This window comes from Panthera uncia, chromosome B4 (assembly GCF_023721935.1).
Source record: "Panthera uncia isolate 11264 chromosome B4, Puncia_PCG_1.0, whole genome shotgun sequence".
Lineage (NCBI taxonomy): Eukaryota > Metazoa > Chordata > Mammalia > Carnivora > Felidae > Panthera > Panthera uncia.
Genome location: NC_064809.1, coordinates 119,269,551 through 119,290,613, shown reverse-complemented (window position 1 = coordinate 119,290,613; position 21,063 = coordinate 119,269,551). Strand labels below are relative to the sequence as shown.

The 21,063-nt window shown below is 40.0% G+C and overlaps 1 protein-coding gene across 3 annotated transcripts in view; it reads left to right on the top strand.

Annotated features, from left to right (window-relative positions):
* GNPTAB (N-acetylglucosamine-1-phosphate transferase subunits alpha and beta) overlaps positions 1 to 21,063 on the top strand; it is a 48,225-nt gene that overhangs the window by 9,735 nt on the left and 17,427 nt on the right. For all 3 annotated transcript variants that reach the window (XM_049626160.1, XM_049626159.1, XM_049626162.1), the window contains 12 exons: positions 95 to 274; positions 497 to 667; positions 2,648 to 2,771; positions 4,084 to 4,287; positions 5,184 to 6,286; positions 8,784 to 8,983; positions 9,231 to 9,450; positions 10,355 to 10,468; positions 11,609 to 11,694; positions 12,105 to 12,203; positions 16,171 to 16,338; positions 19,314 to 19,404. In XM_049626160.1, coding sequence (XP_049482117.1) covers positions 95 to 274; positions 497 to 667; positions 2,648 to 2,771; positions 4,084 to 4,287; positions 5,184 to 6,286; positions 8,784 to 8,983; positions 9,231 to 9,450; positions 10,355 to 10,468; positions 11,609 to 11,694; positions 12,105 to 12,203; positions 16,171 to 16,338; positions 19,314 to 19,404 — 2,760 coding nt within the window. The remainder of the gene's footprint in view (positions 1 to 94; positions 275 to 496; positions 668 to 2,647; positions 2,772 to 4,083; positions 4,288 to 5,183; positions 6,287 to 8,783; positions 8,984 to 9,230; positions 9,451 to 10,354; positions 10,469 to 11,608; positions 11,695 to 12,104; positions 12,204 to 16,170; positions 16,339 to 19,313; positions 19,405 to 21,063) is intronic.

Below are 21,063 nucleotides of genomic sequence, written 5' to 3'. Positions count from 1 at the left end.
AGCCTGAGAGCAGATTGGGCAGAGGGATAGCCAGGAGGAGAAGGTATGACTTAAGTGGTATTTTACATCTTCACGTGTGAAATGGTTTTCTCAGTCTAAGCAGGATGAAGATGTTTCTGCCAGCCGTTTTGAAGATAATGAAGAGCTGAGATACTCCCTGCGATCCATTGAGAGGCATGCTCCATGGGTTCGGAATATTTTCATTGTCACCAATGGGCAGATTCCCTCTTGGCTGAACCTTGATAATCCTCGAGTGACAATAGTCACACACCAGGTCCATGACTTTCCATGTATCACAAGGCTGTGGTTTTTCTGTTGCTCACTGCACCTTTACCTATCCCTCATTTCATTCCCCGTACCCTCCCCCTCCCCACCTGCATCCCCTTCATTTTTCTTCTCATCTCCCTTCCTTCCTCCCATAACCAAAACCAAAACAAAACGATTCTTATCCGCCCTCTTTTTCTCTTGCCTTTTTATGTTGTCATTTGCTTAAAAGGATGTTTTTCGAAATTTGAGCCACTTGCCTACCTTTAGTTCACCTGCTATTGAAAGCCACATTCATCGCATCGAAGGGCTGTCCCAGAAGTTTATTTATCTGAACGACGATGTCATGTTTGGGAAGGATGTGTGGCCAGATGATTTTTATAGTCACTCCAAAGGTCAGAAGGTGAGTGCCTAAGAGGAAGGGATGCCTAGCTTAGAAGTCACTTAGAAGTTATAAACAGTAGGTCAGGACATCGATTATGCGTACTACTGTATTCAGTTTTGAGTGCTAAGCTCAGGAGAGTTAATAATTTGGGAGTACAAAAACTGTTCCCTAGTAGTTTTTTACTTTTCTGCCCTGTCAGACACCTAGAACCCTCGTTCTAAATTATTCTATTACAATAACAGCAGAAAAAAGTAAAGTCACTATGAAATATGAAATCGTGGTTAGAACATCAGCAAAATGGCCAGGATAAAAGTGAGCTCACTTTTCTGCTTACAGCCGTGGATAAAATTTCATTTAAGGCAGTGGTCTCACTCTGGCTTTGAGAGGCATGATGGGGAAGTGGCTTTGAGCACAGAGCCCGGAGCAACGGTTGAGGACCGTCCTGGGCCAGTGACTAGATGTGGGTTTCCTGTCTGCAAAGTGCGGAAGCTAGAAGTACCCCTGTGGCGCTGTTGGAGGGAATCAGTGATGAGTTGGAGACTTAGTCATAAGCTTTTAAGTGCCAGAACACTGCAGGTGGAAGTGCTAACTGCACAGAGCTACTTTCCTGTTGCTGTTTATGCTTCCCCAGAGTGCTCATCCTCTCCTCCCCTGTTCACTTGCCTCCTCTGTGTTTGTGGGGCTGCCACGCTGAGCTGCGGCTCGGCAGTGGAGACGTACAGAATCGGGGCCTTGAACGGCGATTTCCGTGCCGGCAGGTATGCCCTGGTGCGAAGAGTGGGAGTTCAGGAGGCTGAAATCCGGACCAGAGACTAATTCCCATCTGAATTGAAGTGAACTTTGAGAACAAATAGGAGTTAACTAGATGAAGAAAGACACTCCAAGTAGATGGAGCACGCAGAGGCATGGAGTGCATTTTTTAAAAAATTAATTTAATTTAAAAAGTAACCTTGTGGGGCGCCTGAGTGGCTCAGTCGGTTAAGTGTCTGATTTCAGCTCAGGTCATGATCTCACCACTCATGAGTTCGAGCCCCGTGTGGGGCTCTGTGCTGACGGCTTAGAGCCTGGAGCTTGCTTCTGATTCTGTGTCTTCCTCTCTCTCTGCCCCTCCCCTGCTCATGCTCTGTCTTTATCTCCCAAAAATAAACATTGAAAAAAATTAAAAAAATAAAATAAAATAATAAGGGCGCCTAGGTGGCTCAGCCAGTTAAGTGTCTGACTTCAGCCCAGGTCATGATCTCACAGTTTGTGAGTTCGAGCCCCGTGTCAGGCTCTATGCTGACAGCTCAGGGCCTGGAGCCTGCTTCGGATTCTGTGTTGTCTTCTGTCTTTGCCCCTCCCATGCTCATGGTCTGTCTTTCTGTCTCTCAATAATAAATAAACATTAAAAAAAAAAAAAAAGCAACCTTGTACCTTGTCACTCATTTTGAAAGCAGGTGAGTTCACAACTCAGAACACTGTGCTGATAATGTATCACAGGACCTTATGCACAGACGTAAGGATATTGAGAGTTCATCTGCTGCTTTTCTCAGCCTTGGGACAAGATTATACATAAACACATTTGGGAGTTAATGACAGTTGTTAACAGAAAAGCAGTGACTTGTATGATATACTTTCCACCTGCTTTGGCACGTTTTTTATTCACATTCAAGCCTGACATGTTGCTATTTTATTTCAAAATACATTGTAAGACCATGTGAAAAACTAACCCATGAATTGAGTCCTTGTCTGCTTTCCTTGAGTAATGGAAAAGAGTAAATGTACTTAGTAAGAATCATCAACAGAGCAGGAGGACTTTGCAAACTGTTGCAGGTACCTGCAGACTTAATGCAATATATGCCACATGGATGCAGACAGCCCAGGGAAAATTGTAACCTTTTCTAGAGGCTCACTCAATTTCTTTTCTTTTTTTTCCTTTTCTTCTTCTGTTTTTAAAAAGGAATCCTACTTTGAGATTGGAAAGTGTCAGAAACCATTTTCTTTCTGGCTTTGTCCTAGGTTTATTTGACATGGCCTGTGCCAAACTGTGCTGAGGGCTGCCCAGGTTCCTGGATCAAAGATGGCTATTGTGACAAGGCTTGTAATAATTCAGCCTGTGATTGGGATGGTGGTGACTGCTCCGGTAAGGGTGTGTTCACATGTAATTTGTTCATGTTTATGGACTTTTTTCATTCTTTTTTTTTTTTAACGTTTATTTTTGAGAGAGAGATTGAGCAAGTGAGAGTTGGGGTGGGCAGAGAGAGAGGGGATAGAGCATCCAAAGCGGGCTCCATGCTGACAGCAACGAGCCCGACTCAGGGCTTGAACCCACAAACTGCGAGATCGTGACCTGAGCCGAAGTCAGATACTTAACCAACTGAGCCACCCAGGCACCCCTGAACGGTTTTTCATTTTGTCATTATTGAATATGTACAGTGACTTAAACATTCTGCTTGTATGAAAACAATCAGTAATCCATAGATTCTGGAGATAGTAGGGCTACTGTCCCCATGTAGATCAGTTTTTTCATATTCGCCATTGTTGAGGGCATATTTCCATGCTGGCCCTGCACTTGAAAATGCCTTTTATTATATAAAATACGAGAGTCAGGAATAGCCTTAATTATGTAAACTCAGAGCAAGAATCATTCTGACTGGGTCTTGTAGGAGCTCACAGCTGGTGGCTTTCAGCAGCAGCTTGCTATTAGTGAGTAACTAAAGAGAAATAAAGATCTTCTCTCTTCAGCATCCCCCTTACATGGTTATGTTTACACTTGTTGATAATAACGTGTTTTTACATTTGTTGATTGCCTTTCAGTTTATAAAGCATTCTCCATTATTCACTTGAATTTTTTAGTCACCTAAGGAAGAGAGAATATGTGCACAGGTATCATCCCCATATTTCACATGCGGAAACAGATTTGGAAACGTGTTGAGTATTAGAAAAAGCAAAGCTTTAAGTTGTAGTCTGGTCAGATCTATCCGATGCACTGAAAAATATAAGCAGCTGCAATAAGAGAATGCAGACATACCCGGTGGATCTGTGCAGTCCAGAGAACTCAGCCCCTAATAGAACTTTAACATTTGGTAGTGATATTGGCACCCATATTTGGACATGTTTTGGCAGTTCTGACAATCAGTCTTCAATAACCTCTTCCTGTTTCCCTGCTCCTCCACACAACCTCCACACGCCCCCCCACACGCCCCTTGGAGCAAGTTTGTACTTCAGGGCTGCACAGCTAGTGAGTGCCAAGGCCTGGTCATCCCATGCCTAATCCTCTGGCAAGTGATGTCCCCTTTTTAGTTTGTTTTCTTCTTAAGGTACATGAAATCTGGGTGAACCTTTTCTGACTGAAATGTAGGCATTAATCTCAATAGCACTATTGAGAAAGAGAAACTGCCCTTTGTTCAAGATGATAAGCACAGCAGGATCCTGTTCTCTTCCTTCCTCTACAGGTAACAGTGGCGGGAGTCGCTACGTCGCAGGAGGCGGGGGTACTGGGAGTATTGGAATTGGACAGCCCTGGCAGTTTGGCGGAGGTCTAAACAGTGTTTCTTACTGTAATCAAGGATGTGCTAATTCCTGGCTTGCTGATAAGTTCTGTGACCAGGCTTGCAATGTCTTGTCCTGTGGGTTTGATGCTGGCGACTGTGGGCAAGGTATATTTATTGCCGTAAAAACATATTTAGAATAAGGGGATCAAAATCCTTGATGAGTAGAGGGGAGTTTGTTGTTATTTAAAATAATTACTCTCTATGTATTCTTCACCCATCCTTGCATTCAAACTAGCAGTAAGTGAAAAGTAAGAGATCTTTAAAAAATAGTAGATACTGGAGCTGCTGCTTTTCCTGCTATTGCACCAGTCTGGCTGATTTTGTACTAAGCAGATATACCTTTGTTGAAAATATATAGTAAAGGTTTAATTTAGAAATAATAAAAAGAGACCTTATAATGTACTAAATCCAATATAATGAATATTGGATCTTTTTTCTTTTAGTGTTTATTTTGAGACAGAGTGAGAGAGAGATAGAGGGAGAGAACAAGCAGGGTAGAGAGGCAGTGAGAGAGAGTGAGAGTGAGAGAGAAAGAGAGAGAGAGAGAGAAAGAATCTCAAGTAGGCTCCACCATCAGCACAGAGCCTGATGTGGGGCTCGGTCCCACAACCCTTGGATCATGACCTGAGCTGAAATCAAGAGTTGGATGCTCAACCAGCTGAGCCACCCACGTGCCCCTGGATCTTGCTGATAGCTTATCAGTGGTGGTCGTTTGGGCAGAATGTCATACTTTTTCAAATGGACACAAAGCTGAAAGTTCATCACTGAAATCTGCCATATCTCTATAGTAAGTTAGACCCTGCATTTCATGTTGATAATAGTGATTGCTTCAGATAGTAAAATGAGCCCTATAACAGCAGCTCTTGTGTTAGAATGTTTGACTATTTTGAAGTCAATTTAAAGTCATTCTTAGAAAGTGAAAACTCAAACCTTCAGAATTAAAGGAAAAGGAGGGGAAAATGCCTCATTTTTTAAAGTCATGTTTGTGTTTTTTCCTCTAGATCATTTTCATGAATTGTATAAAGTAACACTTCTCCCAAACCAGACTCACTATGTTATTCCAAAAGGTGAATGCCTGCCTTATTTCAGCTTTGCAGAAATAGCCAAAAGAGGAATTGAAGGTGCCTATAGCGACAACCCAATAATTCGACATGCTTCCATTGCCAATAAGTGGAAAACCATCCACCTCATAATGCACAGTGGAATGAATGCAACCACAATACATTTTAATCTCACGTTTCAAAATACAAATGATGAAGAGTTCAAAATTCAGATAATAGTAGAGGTTGACACGAGAGAGGAACCCAAAGTGAATTCTACAACCCAGAAATCTTACCAAAATTTGGTCAGCCCCACGACACTTCTACCAGAGGCAGAAATCCTGTTTGAAGATATTCCTGAAGAGAAACGCTTTCCAAAGTTCAAGAGACATGATGGCAACACAACAGGAAGATTCCAAGTGGAGATGAAAATTCCCCAAGTGAATATTTCACTCCTTCCGAAAGAGGCCCAGTTGAGTCTCAGTAACTTGGATTTGCAACTAGAACGTGGAGACATCACTGTGAAAGGGTACAACCTGTCCAAGTCAGCTTTGCTGAGATCATTTCTGAAGAACCTACCAGATGCTAAAATAAAAAGAAATCAAGCTATAATAACAGATGAAAGAAATGACAGTGTAGAGGCCCCGCTGGAAAAACAGGTTCACAAAAGCATCTTGCCATATAGCTTGGGAACATTTGAAAGATTACAGAAGTCAACTTTTCCAGCAGCAACAATAAAAGTGAATGGCCACTACCAGAGTCAGAATCCACCCCCAGACTTAGAAATGGAAGGCAAATTTAGATCTGAAATTCTGATCCAAGAAGTAAGAGGCGAAAGTGTGTCAAAAGAAAAACTCTCATCTCGAATTGTTCCACTGCAAGACCAGATGGCAAAAGAAAAAATCACAGGGAAAGAACAAGAGAAACACAGAATGGAGGAAAATGTGAACAATTATATCGATGTTAATGAAGTATTACCTGGCAGAAAACTGCAGCATCACGCAGACAGTTACCTGGGCTTTTTGCCATGGGAGAAAAAAAAATATTTCCAAGATCTTCTTGATGTAAGTTACATCCAGCCTAATTGCGTCCCATGCTCAGGAAGAAATAAATAACCTTGTGAGTAATAACTATAATAGGTGCCATTTATTTAGGACTTCCTGTGCCAACCATTGGACTAAATGTTTTTTTTTCTTTTACGTGGTTTAATATAATTGTCCCAATACCCTTAACATAAAAATACCTTATAAGGTTATCCACTGTCAGGATCCCCATGCTACAGTTTAGAGTGAAACAGCCTTAGAGTGAATGAGTTGGGAAGTTAGCCAGGGGCAGGCCCCGAGTAAGTAGTGGAGCAGGGATGGCACCTTACCTTCACTTGGCAGGTTGTGATTTCAAAAAATGCTTTTGTGTATGTTGTGTGGGTCAGACCTAATATTTCTCCAATTTTACTGATGGAAAATACCCCAAGGTGCAGATATATTCATTAGCTTCCAGTGTGAGCCTAGCCTCGAAGTTTGAGTGCTCACCCTCCTGTACCACGGCCTCCGCGGTGTCATGGTGTCATTTGTACATCTGCCAAGTGCTGGCACTGTGGTCACTGCTGGGGAATGCAAGACTATTAGAACACAGCTCATGGAGTCTCAGGGGGCAAGCTGGGAGGACAGATTTGTGTGTAAATAATTATAGCAAAGTGATAGGGGTCTCTTGAGGTAGGGGCAAGGAGTCCAAAGGGAAAAATTCCTTAACTCCACTGAGAGTATTGGGGAAGGCATCGTGAGGCAGTGCCCCATAAGCTGACCTTTTAAAGGTGTGTAGGAGTTGACCAAGAAAAACACTGTGGTCTAAGCTGGATCGTGAGCAGAGCACAGTCATGAGTAGATGTCCAGCTGGGAGAAAAAGAGGATGAAGAAGGGAACTTATTAATCTCATTGTCTTTGGAAAGTATTTGTTCCTGACACAGTAGTCATTTACTAATTGTTGAGTGAGGGACTGCGGAGTTCTTGCTTATGACAATTTCCTCACTTTTCCAAGCCCCTTTCTTTATTTTATGTTCTAAATGTTTATTTATTTTGAGAGAGTGAGCAAGTGGAGGAGGTGCAGAGAGCGGGAGAGAGAGAATCCCAAGCAGGCTCCACACCATCAGCACAGAGCCCAATGTGGGGGCTTGAAAACATGAACCGTGAGATCATGACCTGAGCCGAAACCAAATCGGATGCTTAACTGACTGAGCCACCAGGCAACCCCTTTATTTTAAGTTACAAAAGTGTTGCAGGCTAGTGGTAAAAATTGCAAGCAATCCAAAAAATACACAATGAAAAAGGGAAAGATCTGCATCTTTCCTTCCTTAATCTCCCTACTTGAAATAATCACTATGAAAAGTTTCGTGGATACTTTTCTGGTATTTTTATATAGATATGCAAACATACAAACTATATAATACCTGTTTTGCAATGGTGAAATGACACTATTTATATCTCTCTGCCATGGCCTGTTGATTTAGTGGTGAGCAAACCCATGCCAATGTCATTGTTTTTTAATAGCTGTGTTTGTTTTGCAATTAACAAATAGGGTTGCAATAAATACTCTTGTACACATATCTTACTCTGGAGGAAGTTTTTACTTCTGTGGGTAGAATTGCTATGTTACAGTTAAATTTGACTGTGTCCTTCTGAAACCCTGTACCGCTTCATACTTCCACAGTGTATAGTACAAGAGTGCTTGTTTCTCCACAGGCTAGCCAAACAGCAGTTAATGTCAGTCTATGGTGTTTTGTTTTGTTTTACCAGTTTGAGAAGCAAAAATATTTCATCTTCATAAAGTGTGTTCATATATTTTGCAAGTATTCTTTACCCATTCACTTAGTTCTGCCTCTTACTGGTTTTGACAGGGCTCTTTATGATTTATAATATTAACACTATTAAGATGGCAAAACAGTTTTTTAGTCCTTGTGTTCAGAACTCAAGTGCTGACTGCTTTGGTGTCATCAGTAGAAATAACTTGATATTGATCGAGTTATCAGGGGCACCTGGGTGGCTCAGTTGGTTAAGCAGCATCCAGCTCTTGACTTCAGCTTAGGTCATGATCTCATAGTTTGTGAATTTGTGCCCCACATTGGGCTCCATGCTGACAGTGTGGAGCCTGCTTGGGATTTTTTCTCTCTCTCTCCCTCTCTGTCTTCCCCTCCCCTGCTCGTGCTCTCTTTCTCTCCCAAAATAAATAAATAATCTTTTTTTTTTTTTTAAACAAAGTGCTATCAAATTTGTTTTTAAATACATTTTCTAAATATTGCATTGAATTGGCTATAAAATTTCATGCTTATCCTTGAAGAATACCCTATAGAACTGTATCATACAACAGTTGTTCACAAGCCAATGGTGGTGTTACTTTCACTGAAATCTAGTTTAGTTCTGCACTTAGGATCCTTAAAGTGACCTGTTAGTGCTCATTTCATTTGCCATTGTTAGTGGCTAGTTATATAACATAGTACCTTTATCTGTTAACAGAGTATACACTTGTGCACTAAACACAGCGCTGTGTTACATGGAATTCTCTTTTCAGGAAGAAGAGTCATTGAAGACACAGTTAGCATACTACACTGATAGCAGACACACTGGGAGGCAACTAAAAGATACATTTGCAGATTCCCTCCGATATGTAAACAAAATTCTTAACAGCAAGTTTGGATTCACATCTCGGAAAGTCCCTGCTCACATGCCTCACATGATTGACCGAATCGTTATGCAAGAACTTCAGGATATGTAAGTATTGATTGTTTGAGCTGCTTGCACATGCTCAGAGCTGCTTTAAGTCTGCTTAAAATGACACTTCGCTGTGCTACATGTATGGCTCTAATATGATGACTGATGTGTTGAAGGTTTACCTAAATAAGCAGGAAAGAAAAAGATTCTAACTCCACAAATGTTAGAATATATTTTAATGTAGATGAATGTCTATATATATTTTTTTAAATGCCCAGAGCTCACTATATATGTTATGTTTGGGCAGGTTTCCTGAGGAATTTGACAAGACGTCATTTCACAAAGTGCGCCATTCTGAGGATATGCAGTTTGCCTTTTCGTATTTTTATTATCTCATGAGTGCAGTTCAGCCACTGAATATATCTCAAGTTTTTGATGAAGTTGATACAGACCAATCTGGTGTATTATCTGACAGAGAAATCCGAACACTGGCTACCAGAATTCATGACCTGCCTTTAAGTTTACAGGTGTTGTATTTTTTTCCCTAAACTTTCCCCTTTTCTCTTACATATTTCAGTACAATGCAGGTAAAAGTAATTCTCTTAATTATGTAATGAAGCTGTTCACAACTAGTCCATTTTTGGTGCCAGAATTAAACCAAATTTGAGGTTCATATTTTATGAGATTACGTTTCTGGCTTTATGCATTGCTATTGTATTATCTGGAGAAGAGCCAGACTGTCCCTGCATATAAGATTGTTGTGACAAGTTCATTCAGGAGTTTCGGGTGTGGCCAACTGGAGTTATGTCTCAGCCAGGCCTAGGTTGTTGCACAATCCCCAGTGTCACGGCATCCTCTAGTCCCAGGAGTGAGAGAGTCGCTAATGGAGAGTGCCAAAATGAATCTAATCACAGGACATCCCATCTGGGCACTCCACTGACCATCCTGTGTAAAATAGAGCCTCACAGTCCAAGACGTATTACTTCTAGATGAAGATGAAATATTTGTGTTTGTATTATCTCATTCTGTTTTTTCTAGGGTGTTTTTATTTCAAGAATCATCTAGTCAGACTCTCTTTGAAGATAGCAGTTAAATTAAAAAAAATTTTTTTAAGTTTATTTTTGAGAGAGAGAGAGAGAGAGAGGGAGAGAGAGGGAGGGAGGGAGGGAGGCAGGCGTGAACGGGGGAGGGACACAGAGAGAGAGGGAGACACAGAATCCAAAGCAGGTTCCAGGCTCCAAGCTATCAGCCCAGAGCCCATGAACTGCGCATGACTTGAGCCGAAGTCAGCCACTTAACCAACTGAGCCACCCAGGTGCCCAGAAGATAGCATTTAAAGAAGTTTTGGAGACATTTACATAATTTTTATTTTTAAATCATAGTTATTACTTGTATTATACATAGGTTTATCCTTTTATTTTGCTTTGTTAGGATTTAACAGGTCTGGAACACATGTTAATAAATTGCTCAAAAATGCTTCCTGCTAATATCACTCAGCTAAGCAGTATTCCACCAACTCAGGAAGCCTACTATGATCCCAATCTGGTAAGTGGCATGAGTTCCTTTATGTAAAACAGAAAATATACTTTAAACAGTAGAAGCAGGCTCTGTATTTATCTTTGGTAGAAAACAGTAGTCCAGATAATCCAGAATCGTTTATATCTTGCTTTTCTCCTGCCTAGTGGATGATAAACTAACGTTGAGATTGGTTGCTAATATTCTGTAACCAGACATCTGTTCACTAAGTATAGCAGGAGATAGCCAGTGAAAATACTTGAGAGAGTTTTGCTGGTGGCACATCCTGTGTTCACACTCATTCAGGACTTCCCCCCACCTGTACTTCTGTATCTGTCCTTCACTGTCTGTCTTTCCTCCTCTAGTTTTCTTTCTAAAGCTTATAAACTTTGGGTTCTTAGTAAGACTTTACAGTTACCAAACCCCTGCACTTACACAGAATTTGCACGTTTCTCAGGAATATGATTTACAGATAGAAAGCAGTTATTCTTGTGTTGTTACAGGCACAATTAAAGATTATTGAGAGATTTTAGTTCCCTTTTGAAATGCATATTTTCCTTTATTAATTAGCAAAGCATTTCAGTATTTGCCAGCTTTCTGGCATGAGATTTAGAATCAACAAATAAATATCCTTTGTATGTTAAGAATTAAGTAAAGTCTGCTAACGATTATAAGTTAGTCTTGAGGCTTATGCAAATAAACTGCTTGGAGCATGAGTACCAGTTATACTGGCAATATAAGTTAACATTACTCAAGTGAACTCTTAGCAAGATGTTGGCTTCATTACTGTAAGTAACTGATTACATGTAGGTTATTTCCTAATTAGACTTTAAGAATGACAGGTTAGCTTATGAGTATCATGTAGACCAGTTCATAACAGTTTGTTAAAAATTTTTCTTTCTGAAAAAAAAATTGTAACAATAACTTATGAGACTATTTTAACAGATAGTATATAGTAATGTGTGATTAAAAAAAAATTTATAAAAATAGGCTGTTAGCCTGCAGGCTATAGCATGCCAATTAGATATTTTTCAAATATTGGATTAAAATATTTGTCTTTATTACTGAGCCTTTGGTTCCCTCCTCCCCCCTTAAATTTTACACTGAGGTTAGTGCTTCACTTGCCTCACCCTGGTCTTGGCCTGATGCAATGTCTGTATTTTCTCATAGCCACCAGTCACTAAGAGTCTAGTAACCAACTGTAAACCAGTAACTGATAAAATCCACAAAGCATATAAGGACAAAAACAAATATAGGTAAGTAGTACGTACATTTTCTCTGTTTAAGAATAATTGTAGGAGTCTGGTATTTTCATAATTTTACAATAGTTTATCTCTTTTTTTTTTTCAACGTTTTTTATTTATTTTTGAGACAGAGAGAGACAGAGCATGAACGGGGGAGGGGCAGAGAGAGAGGGAGACACAGAATCGGAAACAGGCTCCAGGCTCCGAGCCATCAGCCCAGAGCCCGACGCGGGGCTCGAACCCACAGACCGTGAGACCGTGACCTGGCTGAAGTCGGACGCTCACAATAGTTTATCTCTTAAGCCTTTTAAAATTTATGTGAAATTGTTTTCTTTAGTAATACCAAAAGGTTAAGTCATTCTCAGGATGTTGTATTTATTCCCATATAAATATTTAAACTCTTTAAATGTTTTGATAATTAGGTTTGAAATCATGGGAGAAGAAGAAATTGCTTTTAAAATGATTCGTACCAATGTTTCTCATGTGGTTGGCCAGTTGGATGATATAAGGAAAAACCCCAGGTACTTTTTTTTTTTTTTAACCCATAAACTTTTTTGAGTACTTTTTTAAGTTCATAGCAGAGTTGAACAGAAAATAGAGAATTCCCGTAACTTTAAACAATTACCTTTAATTATGCAAACAAACAAGAGAAGGAAGTGGCTTGTTTTGTTTGGAGTAGATGGAAAGGTCTAATGGTGAAGTAGAGTTTGAGCTACAGAAAGCAGTTGCGAGTTGAGATAGGGTTCCCCCAGGCACAGGGACTAGCATGGACTGCTAAGAGTTTGGTGACATAAGCTATTCAGTGAGGCCAAGCCGTGGGCTCCATTGTGGGGAGTGAGGCCAGACAGCTGGGACTCTTGTAGCCTTTCTAAAAAGGTGCTTCCAGAAAAGTTGTTTTGGCAGTTAGACATTTTAATTCAAAGTTCAGATTAGTTTCTGAGGAAAAAGAAATGTTCTTATAAATGTGAAAATGAATCCAGTAAACTTCAGTCATTCCTTGGGGATGAATAAATGTTCAGGTTTATATTAGCCTTGAAAATTTCCAGCCTGGGAACCCTAACATTTGCCTAAGATAGTTTGATAAAAATTGGTTAAAACCTGCATTTTTGTGTTTTGAACTTTAGTGGGAAGCATTTCATCAGGAAAAATTTCATCAGGAAAAAAAGGTCTTTTTTTTCCAGGAAAATTGAGTATTTCTCACCTGAGTCTTTTAAAATGCTTTTGTAAGTCTTTAGTTTCCTTATATGATGATTTTATTTATAAATGATCAGAAGATATAAAATTTCTAGACATTTTAAAGCCATGGTATTTTTTTCTGAAAATCTCATTCCTGGTTGTGGGTGGGGGCAGAAATGGGAATTTTAAGAAAAATGGAAACACCTTTAATGCTTATTTAGTATATTCAGTAATTTGGTACAATACTTCCTACAGAATAACAAGTATTTCCCAGAAGCCAAGCAAACAGTAAGCCATCATAATAATCACCCGGCTTGCAGCTCTCTGTATTTGCTGTTCCCTCTGACTGGAATGCCCTGCCCTAAGTTTTAAAAATAACTTTAAAAACCAATTTCAATACTTGCTTTTTGCTTCTCCCATTTGTTGGTGTGCTCTCTCAGTCATTTAGTTATCTATAGCAATACCATGTGAGAATTTGTAGTTTTCAGTTGTACCTTATACTTTTATGTCTTTGTGCCAGTTTGAAAGTTTTTGGATGAGCAGTTCATAGACCTACATGGTACTTAAAGAGACAGGATTTTAACTAGAAAGACACATGGCAGTCCAAGCTTAGTGTCTCCCCTGCCCAGATACCTCCTGTGACCTTGAACAGTCTTACCATTTTTAACTCTTGATTTGCTTTGTTTTACTTTTATGGGTGCTCATTTATTTTTCTTTTAATGTTTATTTATATTTGATAGAACACAAGGGGGGAGGAGAAGAGAGAGAAGGAGACACAGACTCTGCAGCAGGCTCTAGGTTCTGAGCTGTCCACACAGAGCCCAATGTGGGGCTCGAACCCACAGACCATGAGATCATGACCTGAGCTGGAGTCCGTTGCCCATCCGACTGAGCCACCCAGGTGCCCCTGTGTGTGCTCATTTTTAAGTTAGGAGTGGAAAACCAGTATTCTGACTGAAAGTTTAAGGACACATTTGCACCATTAACAAGGAGTCTGGGCTAGGCTGAATCCAGGCTTTTTCTTCCAGCCTCCTCATCTCTGCTGCCCTCCTGCTTATGTTGGCTTCATCTTCAGGCGGGAGATAGGGCAGCCACAGTAATTCTAGATGGCCCTGCAGATGGAGCCATGCTCTGAGGCAGAAAGGGACTGCCCCTTTTGTGCTGTCCCTCCACTTTTACTCCAGTCACTGTGAAGAGGAGGGATTCGTGTAGAGTCAGGAGCTGCCTCGGGGGTGAAGTGGGCTTGCCTCCCTTTGAATCAGCTCATGGGGAGAGAAATACTGAACAAAATGCAAATTCTCTTTGGAAGAAAGGGGGTGGTGTTTGCTGGGCACCCAGCAGGGTCTGCTTTAGCTACTTGTATCCACCCCCACCCTTTGTCTCATGCACATGCCTTCTTCTTTCATTTTTCCCAACTTTCTGAAAAATTTTGAAGATACAGAAAAATTGAAAAAAAAATAGTACAATAAGTCTCATAAATACTTAACCCAGATTTTAAAATTGTCAGCATTCTGTCATATTTGCTTGATCTCTTTTTATCTACACATACACAGACACACACAGGTTTTGTTTTTGTTACTGGATGGTTTTTTAACCATCTGAAAATTAGTTTCAGACATCCATATACTTTACTTCTCATTATTCTAGTACATATATTCTAAAGCCAAACCATTCTCCTTTATTTTTATTTTTTAAACATTTTTGAGAAAGAGCATGTGCGTGAATGGGGTAGGGACAAAGAGGGGTGGGAGAGACAATCCCAAGCAGGCTCCACACTGTTAGAGCAGAGCTTGACGCAGGGCTCAAACTCACAAACTGAAATCATGACCTGAGTTGAAAACAAGAGTCAGACACTTAACCGATTGAGCCACCAGGAACCCTCAAACCATTCTCCTTTATACCAAAGACCATTAACATGTATCTGAGAACCTTAACAGTGACTAATACCACCTAATCATCTATATTCAAATTTCCCTAGTTGCCTCCAAATGCCCTTTATAGCTATTTTTTTTTTAATGCAGGATATAATTAAATCAAGGCTCATGCATTGTTATTTTGTTAACCTGCCTTTTTAATACTCCTTTAGTTTAAAGCAGTCCTCAAGTTTAGAGAGTAGATAGGATAATGAACTTTCACCCATCACTCATCTTCAATAAGAAGTGATTTATGGTTGTTCTTCTTTCATCTAAACACATCATTCCTTTACTACCACTTCCTGATTGTTTTTATGTAAATCTCAGACACTGTATCATTTTATCTCCAGATTTATATATATATATTTCTCCAAATTATAACAACTCTTTAAAAATAACCAGAATATCATTATTTACTCCTTAATATGATAAACTAGTCAGTGCACACATTTCTCCAGTTGTCTTTTCTAAGCATTTGTTTTTTAAGTTTATTGATTTGAAGTGGTATCAAGTAAATTCACTGCATTTAAATCTACAGGTTTTCCTTCAACCTCTCTTAGCCATATAATTTTTTGTGTGTATACGAAGAAATCCAGTTATATATTCTGTATTTTTCCTTACTTTGGATTTCTCTGATTGTGTCTCAGTTCTGTGTGTGTGTGTGTGTGTGTGTGTGTGTGTGTGTGTGTGTCTCAGTTCTTTAACATGTTCCTAGGTTTCTGTTTTTCCTATAAATTGGTAGTTGAATCTGAGAGCTTTATTAAAATTTGGTGGGGGTATTTTTGTTGTTACTTCTTTTTTTTATTTTAAAATGCACAAGTACTTCAAAACTGGCGTTATCCCGGACTATTGTTTCAGTGGGTGACTTTGCCTTGAAGGGAACTTGAAACAAGTAGGGAAGCATCTGTCATGTGCTTTTTGCTAGAACAGTAGTATCTTATTGGTTGTTTGGAGATATATTAAGAAGTCATCAAACTCAACAGAATCTATAGCTATAAGGTACCATATCTATGTCACTGTTCTTAGTAGTATAACTGTGGCAGTTTAGAGAACTTGCTTTCAGGTGCTTAACAGTTTTTTCCCTGGCTGCCAACAAAATGCTCTAGTCAGTAAACTACATTTATTAAACACTTAACTGGGGACATGCTAAACAGAAATCATTAAATTAATTTACTCCCAACAGCTAGAAGGCACTTTTAAGATTATCTTCCCTAGCTCTTCTTTGTTTTATAAGTGAGGAATATCCAAAGAAAATTTTATAGGATATTACGCTCCCAGAGAATCATATCAGTACATGCAACAGCTTGGAACATGAGTTCATTTAAAATATATTTGGAATCTACATTTCTTGTTTTATTATGTCAAGATCATTCTTACCCCAGATCTCTATTATCTCTAGGAAGTTTGTTTGCCTGAATGACAACATTGACCACAATCATAAAGATGCCCAGACAGTGAAAGCTGTTCTCAGGGACTTCTATGAGTCCATGTTCCCCATACCATCCCAGTTTGAGCTGCCAAGGGAGTATCGAAACCGTTTCCTCCACATGCATGAGCTGCAGGAATGGTAAGGTCTCATGTTCACATATGGTGTGTGTGTGTGTGTGTTTTAGAGAGATGAAATTTCTTTAATGTATTATTTGATCTATAATTACTTTGTAAAAATACACTTAAAAGTTTTTATTGAGCTTACTGGCCAAGCACATCTGCTGAGCCTCATTCTCTACCATAAGAATAGCTACCCTATTTCTTGAGTACCTGCTGTATGGGAGGAGAACATAGTAACAGAAGCTGAGTGATTTGCTCAAGGTGAAGTAGCTGAGAAGTGGTAAATCCAGTCTGATTTCCAACCCTCCAGTTCCACTGTAATCCAAAGCTATTTTATAAATGTTTCCTTCATGTCTTATTTTACTACTATTTACCCCATGCAGTGCTAGGAATACATAGACGAAAGGAGTATGGTGCCAGGCTATGAGGCATTCACAGTCCCTTCAGGGAGACAGGCTGCAGGCAAACAGTTGTGATACCAAGTGCTGTGGCATGGTTCAGTGCTACTGGAGTTTGGATGAGGGAGTAGCTAATTCTGTTAGGGGAAGGTGACATTTGGACCTGGTTTTGAATTATGAAAAGGACATTTCCAGGTAGGAAAGCATGTTCCTGGTAGAAGAAATGGCATGTGCAAGGCACAGAGGTGTAAAATAGAGTGCTTTGGAGAGAAGGGAGAGATTGTGAAGGGCTGTATCTGAATTAGGCTTTTTTTCTGTAGAGAATGGGGCTCCCCAGAGAAATTTTTTTAGATGTTTGTAGTGATCAGACTTCATGATTTGGAAAGATAACTAATAGTATGGGGTTGGACTGGTGAGGAAGTTGTTTGGAGTGAGGCAGTATTGTCTAGAAACTGGAGGCAGGGATACAAGTACTAAGCATTTTAGTAGTTATGAAACAGTCAGTCAAGGTGTGAAGCAAGGACACACAGTTCAGGAAATAAGGAGAAAGCAGTAGACAGAATTGGGACAGATTGTAGAGAGAAAATTAGCAATATTGGCAACTAGAATACTTTGGTGTCTTGGAGTTGGGAAAGTGAGACAGCATGTCGATTGCTAATATTTATATGTTTTTATTTTTGAAATGAGAAGTTATTACTAAATTGTGGGTCTTGTCTTCTAGGAATGGTTTCCCCTCATTTTATTTTCCTTTAGCTCAAAGGAAAGAGATTTCTGGATGGTTTCCCCAAATCCAGTTTGTGACTTAATTTATCTTCAAGGGCCTAATTGAGTGAGAAAAGACTGGGCTTAAGAGTAGTTTGAGAGGACTTTGATTTCTGTGCTATACAAATGAGATAAATCAGGTGTAGGACCTTTTTTCAGTTCCCTGATCTGGGGGCTTCATTTTCCTCATCCTGCTCCACTTCTGGATCATCTCTCACTGCTGAGCTCCAACACCACCCTACCTTCTAGAAACTTTACTTTTTCTCTTTCCTTTCATGACATCGTGCTCCTGTGTCCCCTATTACCTTTCTCTGGTTTCCTGATAGGCTTTCTTCTTGTTCCTTGGGTACAGCACTTTCTGCACTGTACAGCAGTCTATAGGGTGCACTTGTCTCTCCTGGTAAACTGTGAGCCCACTTCAGGAGCAGAGATGGTGTCTTACTCTTTTTGAGTCCACAGTGCCTCTCTAGCACATGGTAGGTGCTTGGTGGATGTGAGTGACTGAGGAAACCTCTTTTAAGGTTCTCTGGTTGCTGGGACAATTCTTTAGTTGTGTTACAGTCTGTGGTTTCTTGGCTCTTTAAATTACATATTGATTCTGAATGACACTGTAGACATTAACTGACTGCATTGGTTGTGATCCTATTAAGAGACATAGGAAATACAGGAGGAAAAACAGACGTACCATTATCAATACGGGACTTGAAGTAGAGACATCCACTGCCAAACTGTAAATGAGGTTCTGAACTCAGTGCAGAGGCCTAAATTTGGTAGTCATTAATATATCTTACAAGCCTATGTTAAAAGCATATGTTTAATCTTCATAATAAATTATTTCCAAATTACAGATGAGGAAACTGTGCTTTACTGCCTCTATCCCCAATATCCTATTTCCAAGTCCAGTTGCTTCTACTCTCAGATTGTCTCTTCTGTTGCTTCTTTCATTCTCACTGCCCTTCACTAGGTTTTCATACCCAGACTAATGTGACTGCCTGGCTGGTTACCTCTGGTCACCTGACATGCATCCTTCAGATGGCTACCTTTTTCACCCTGATTGTCTCTCTCACACAGACACACACCTGCCATTTCATATGCTTTCCCACTAGAGTATTATGTCCAAACCCCATTGCATGGTTTTCCAGAACACCTGCAGTTTATGCCCACCTGCCTTGCCGTGGCTTAGCTCTCTCCCTGATGCCCCCTAGGCCTGACTTCCTTCATTCTGCAGGACTCAGCTTGCTAATCTGACTCTGCTGATGCTCACAGCCTTACTCAGCTAAATGCTTTCCCTCTCTGCTTCAAGGCTTGAATGAAATGTCACCATCCCTGAGGTGCTTTCTTCATTATGCTGTTTTCCCCAAGACTTTGCTTTTGATAATACATTTTTGGGTCCATCTTGTGTGATGGCTGTTCATCTGCAGGTCAGTGACTCCCCAGGTCGGTAAACACTTTAGAGCATGGACTTCGTCTTGTTCATCCGTCTGTATCCACAGGAAGTATTGACTGAGTGACGATGAAGAAATGGATATGAATGAATAAATAAAAGTAAATGAAAGTTTGCTTTTGTTTAAATTCTAAATGCTAGAAGTAATTTTCTTTTGAAGTCCTCTTTTCTGCCTGGATAACTTTTACAATTAAGATATAATGTTTACCATGACATAATGAAAAATCTGAACTCGTGTTGGAAACGTACATTGTATTAACATTTTCAAATTGCCTCCAGTGATTTTGTGTTTCAAGACTTTTTGGTAAACTAGCATATAACTAATACAGTGAAACTGCACAGAAACCAAAGACTGTAAGACAAACATATTTGTTTTTTCTCTCTGAATAGGAGAGCATATCGAGACAAATTGAAGTTTTGGACTCATTGTGTACTAGCAACATTGATTATGTTTACTGTATTCTCATTTTTTGCTGAACAGGTAAGTGTTACATATTTTATGTGGGGATCAAACTGTTTTTTTAATATGTGAATATTTGATTCTTTTAGTAAGTGACATTAATTCACAACAAGAAAATTTTAATTTCTTTTGGCATATAACTCAGGTGTCGATATGTCAAACATATTTCAAAATATTCAGGCAACAAACATAATAGCTTTTTATTCATTTACCTTCTGGATACACTACGAGTATTCTTTTTTACCTGGAACTCAGTAGATTAACTTGTAGACATCAAGCTAAAACAAAAAATCTCTAAGTATTTCTAACCAAAAAACCACCTAGAATCCTCATCTGATACTGATTTTGTATGGGCTTCCAATTTTTTTTCTTATAACCTTTCTAAAAGGTGACCACCACAGTGTCTTATCTTCAGGTCTCCCAGTGTTCTGTGGACAGTGCCCATTGTGCTTGTGTTTCTCTCAATTACATTTCCTTTGAATTGCTAGGAGTTCTCTCCATGCAGGCATGCACACAACTCCTTTAGGAGTATAAGGGAGGTTTGTGAGGTAAAAAGAAAGGGATCAAAGAATCCTTATTTGGTGTAGGCATGCAATGCTCTAAACAGAAAGGGCTGAAGAAGAAAGGGAACAGTGTATGGGCTGACCTGACTTACTGGGGCATGCAAACCTCACCTCAGCCTTCATTTGAGGTGACTGTTGAGTGGAGATTTTCTAGCTGTCACTTATGGGAAACTTGCACTGAGTTTACGTAAACTGAGAAGCAGGAAGAGGCTGAAGTATTGAGAACCTTAGAATAAGCAGTGCATGGGCCTTCTGCTCCAAATGGAAGGAAATGAAATGGAGATTGGGCAGTTGAACAGGATTGCTATTTAATCTTCACCTGCATCCCAGTAAATCTTGTTCTTGATATTTGTTGCCATTATTCCTGGCGGGTAAAAATCTTAGAAAAAAATCTTCAAAAAAAATTGTTCCTGCTTTAGAACAGAGGTCCAATGAGGAACGTACGAGTCAGCTGTGTGCTGGCCTGTGATGGGGAAGGAGAGGCATCTCGGCTCAAAGGAACAGCTCATGGCAGTGGGAAGGAGCAAGAGGGCCAGTCTTTCATCTGTGTCATTTATACCAGCAGAGAACAGGGAACTAGAGAGGAAGAGGGAGAAAAGGGAAGAATAAATCCTGTCTTGTCTCCTTGCTCTTTACCTACTTGAAGCAAATTCCTTAACCTCTACCACGCTCCCCAACAAACCAGCCAGTGCTGCTGCTTCCTCTGCCCCACAGTCCCAGCTCATCACTCAAACCGTGGTGGCCTGTGCTTGGGCAAAGCCCTGCTTCTACCTTGAGATGGAGGGGTAGACAGTATGATCCCAAATTGAAACCATAAAGAACCCATTTGTTTTTCTCACTGACACTTTGTTATGATGGGGGTCAGGTTTTTTCAGATGTATCATGGATAAATTTTTTTTTAAATTTTTTTAAATGTTTATTTCTGAGACAGAGCATGAGTGGGGGAGGGGCAGAGAGCGAGGGAGACACAGAATCCGAAGCAGGCTCTAGGCTCTGAGCTGTCAGCACAGAGCCCGACGCGGGGCTCGAACTCACAAACCTGAGATCATGACCTGAGCCGAAGTTGGTCGCTCAACCAACTGAGCCACCCAGGCACCCCGGATAAATGGTTTCTATA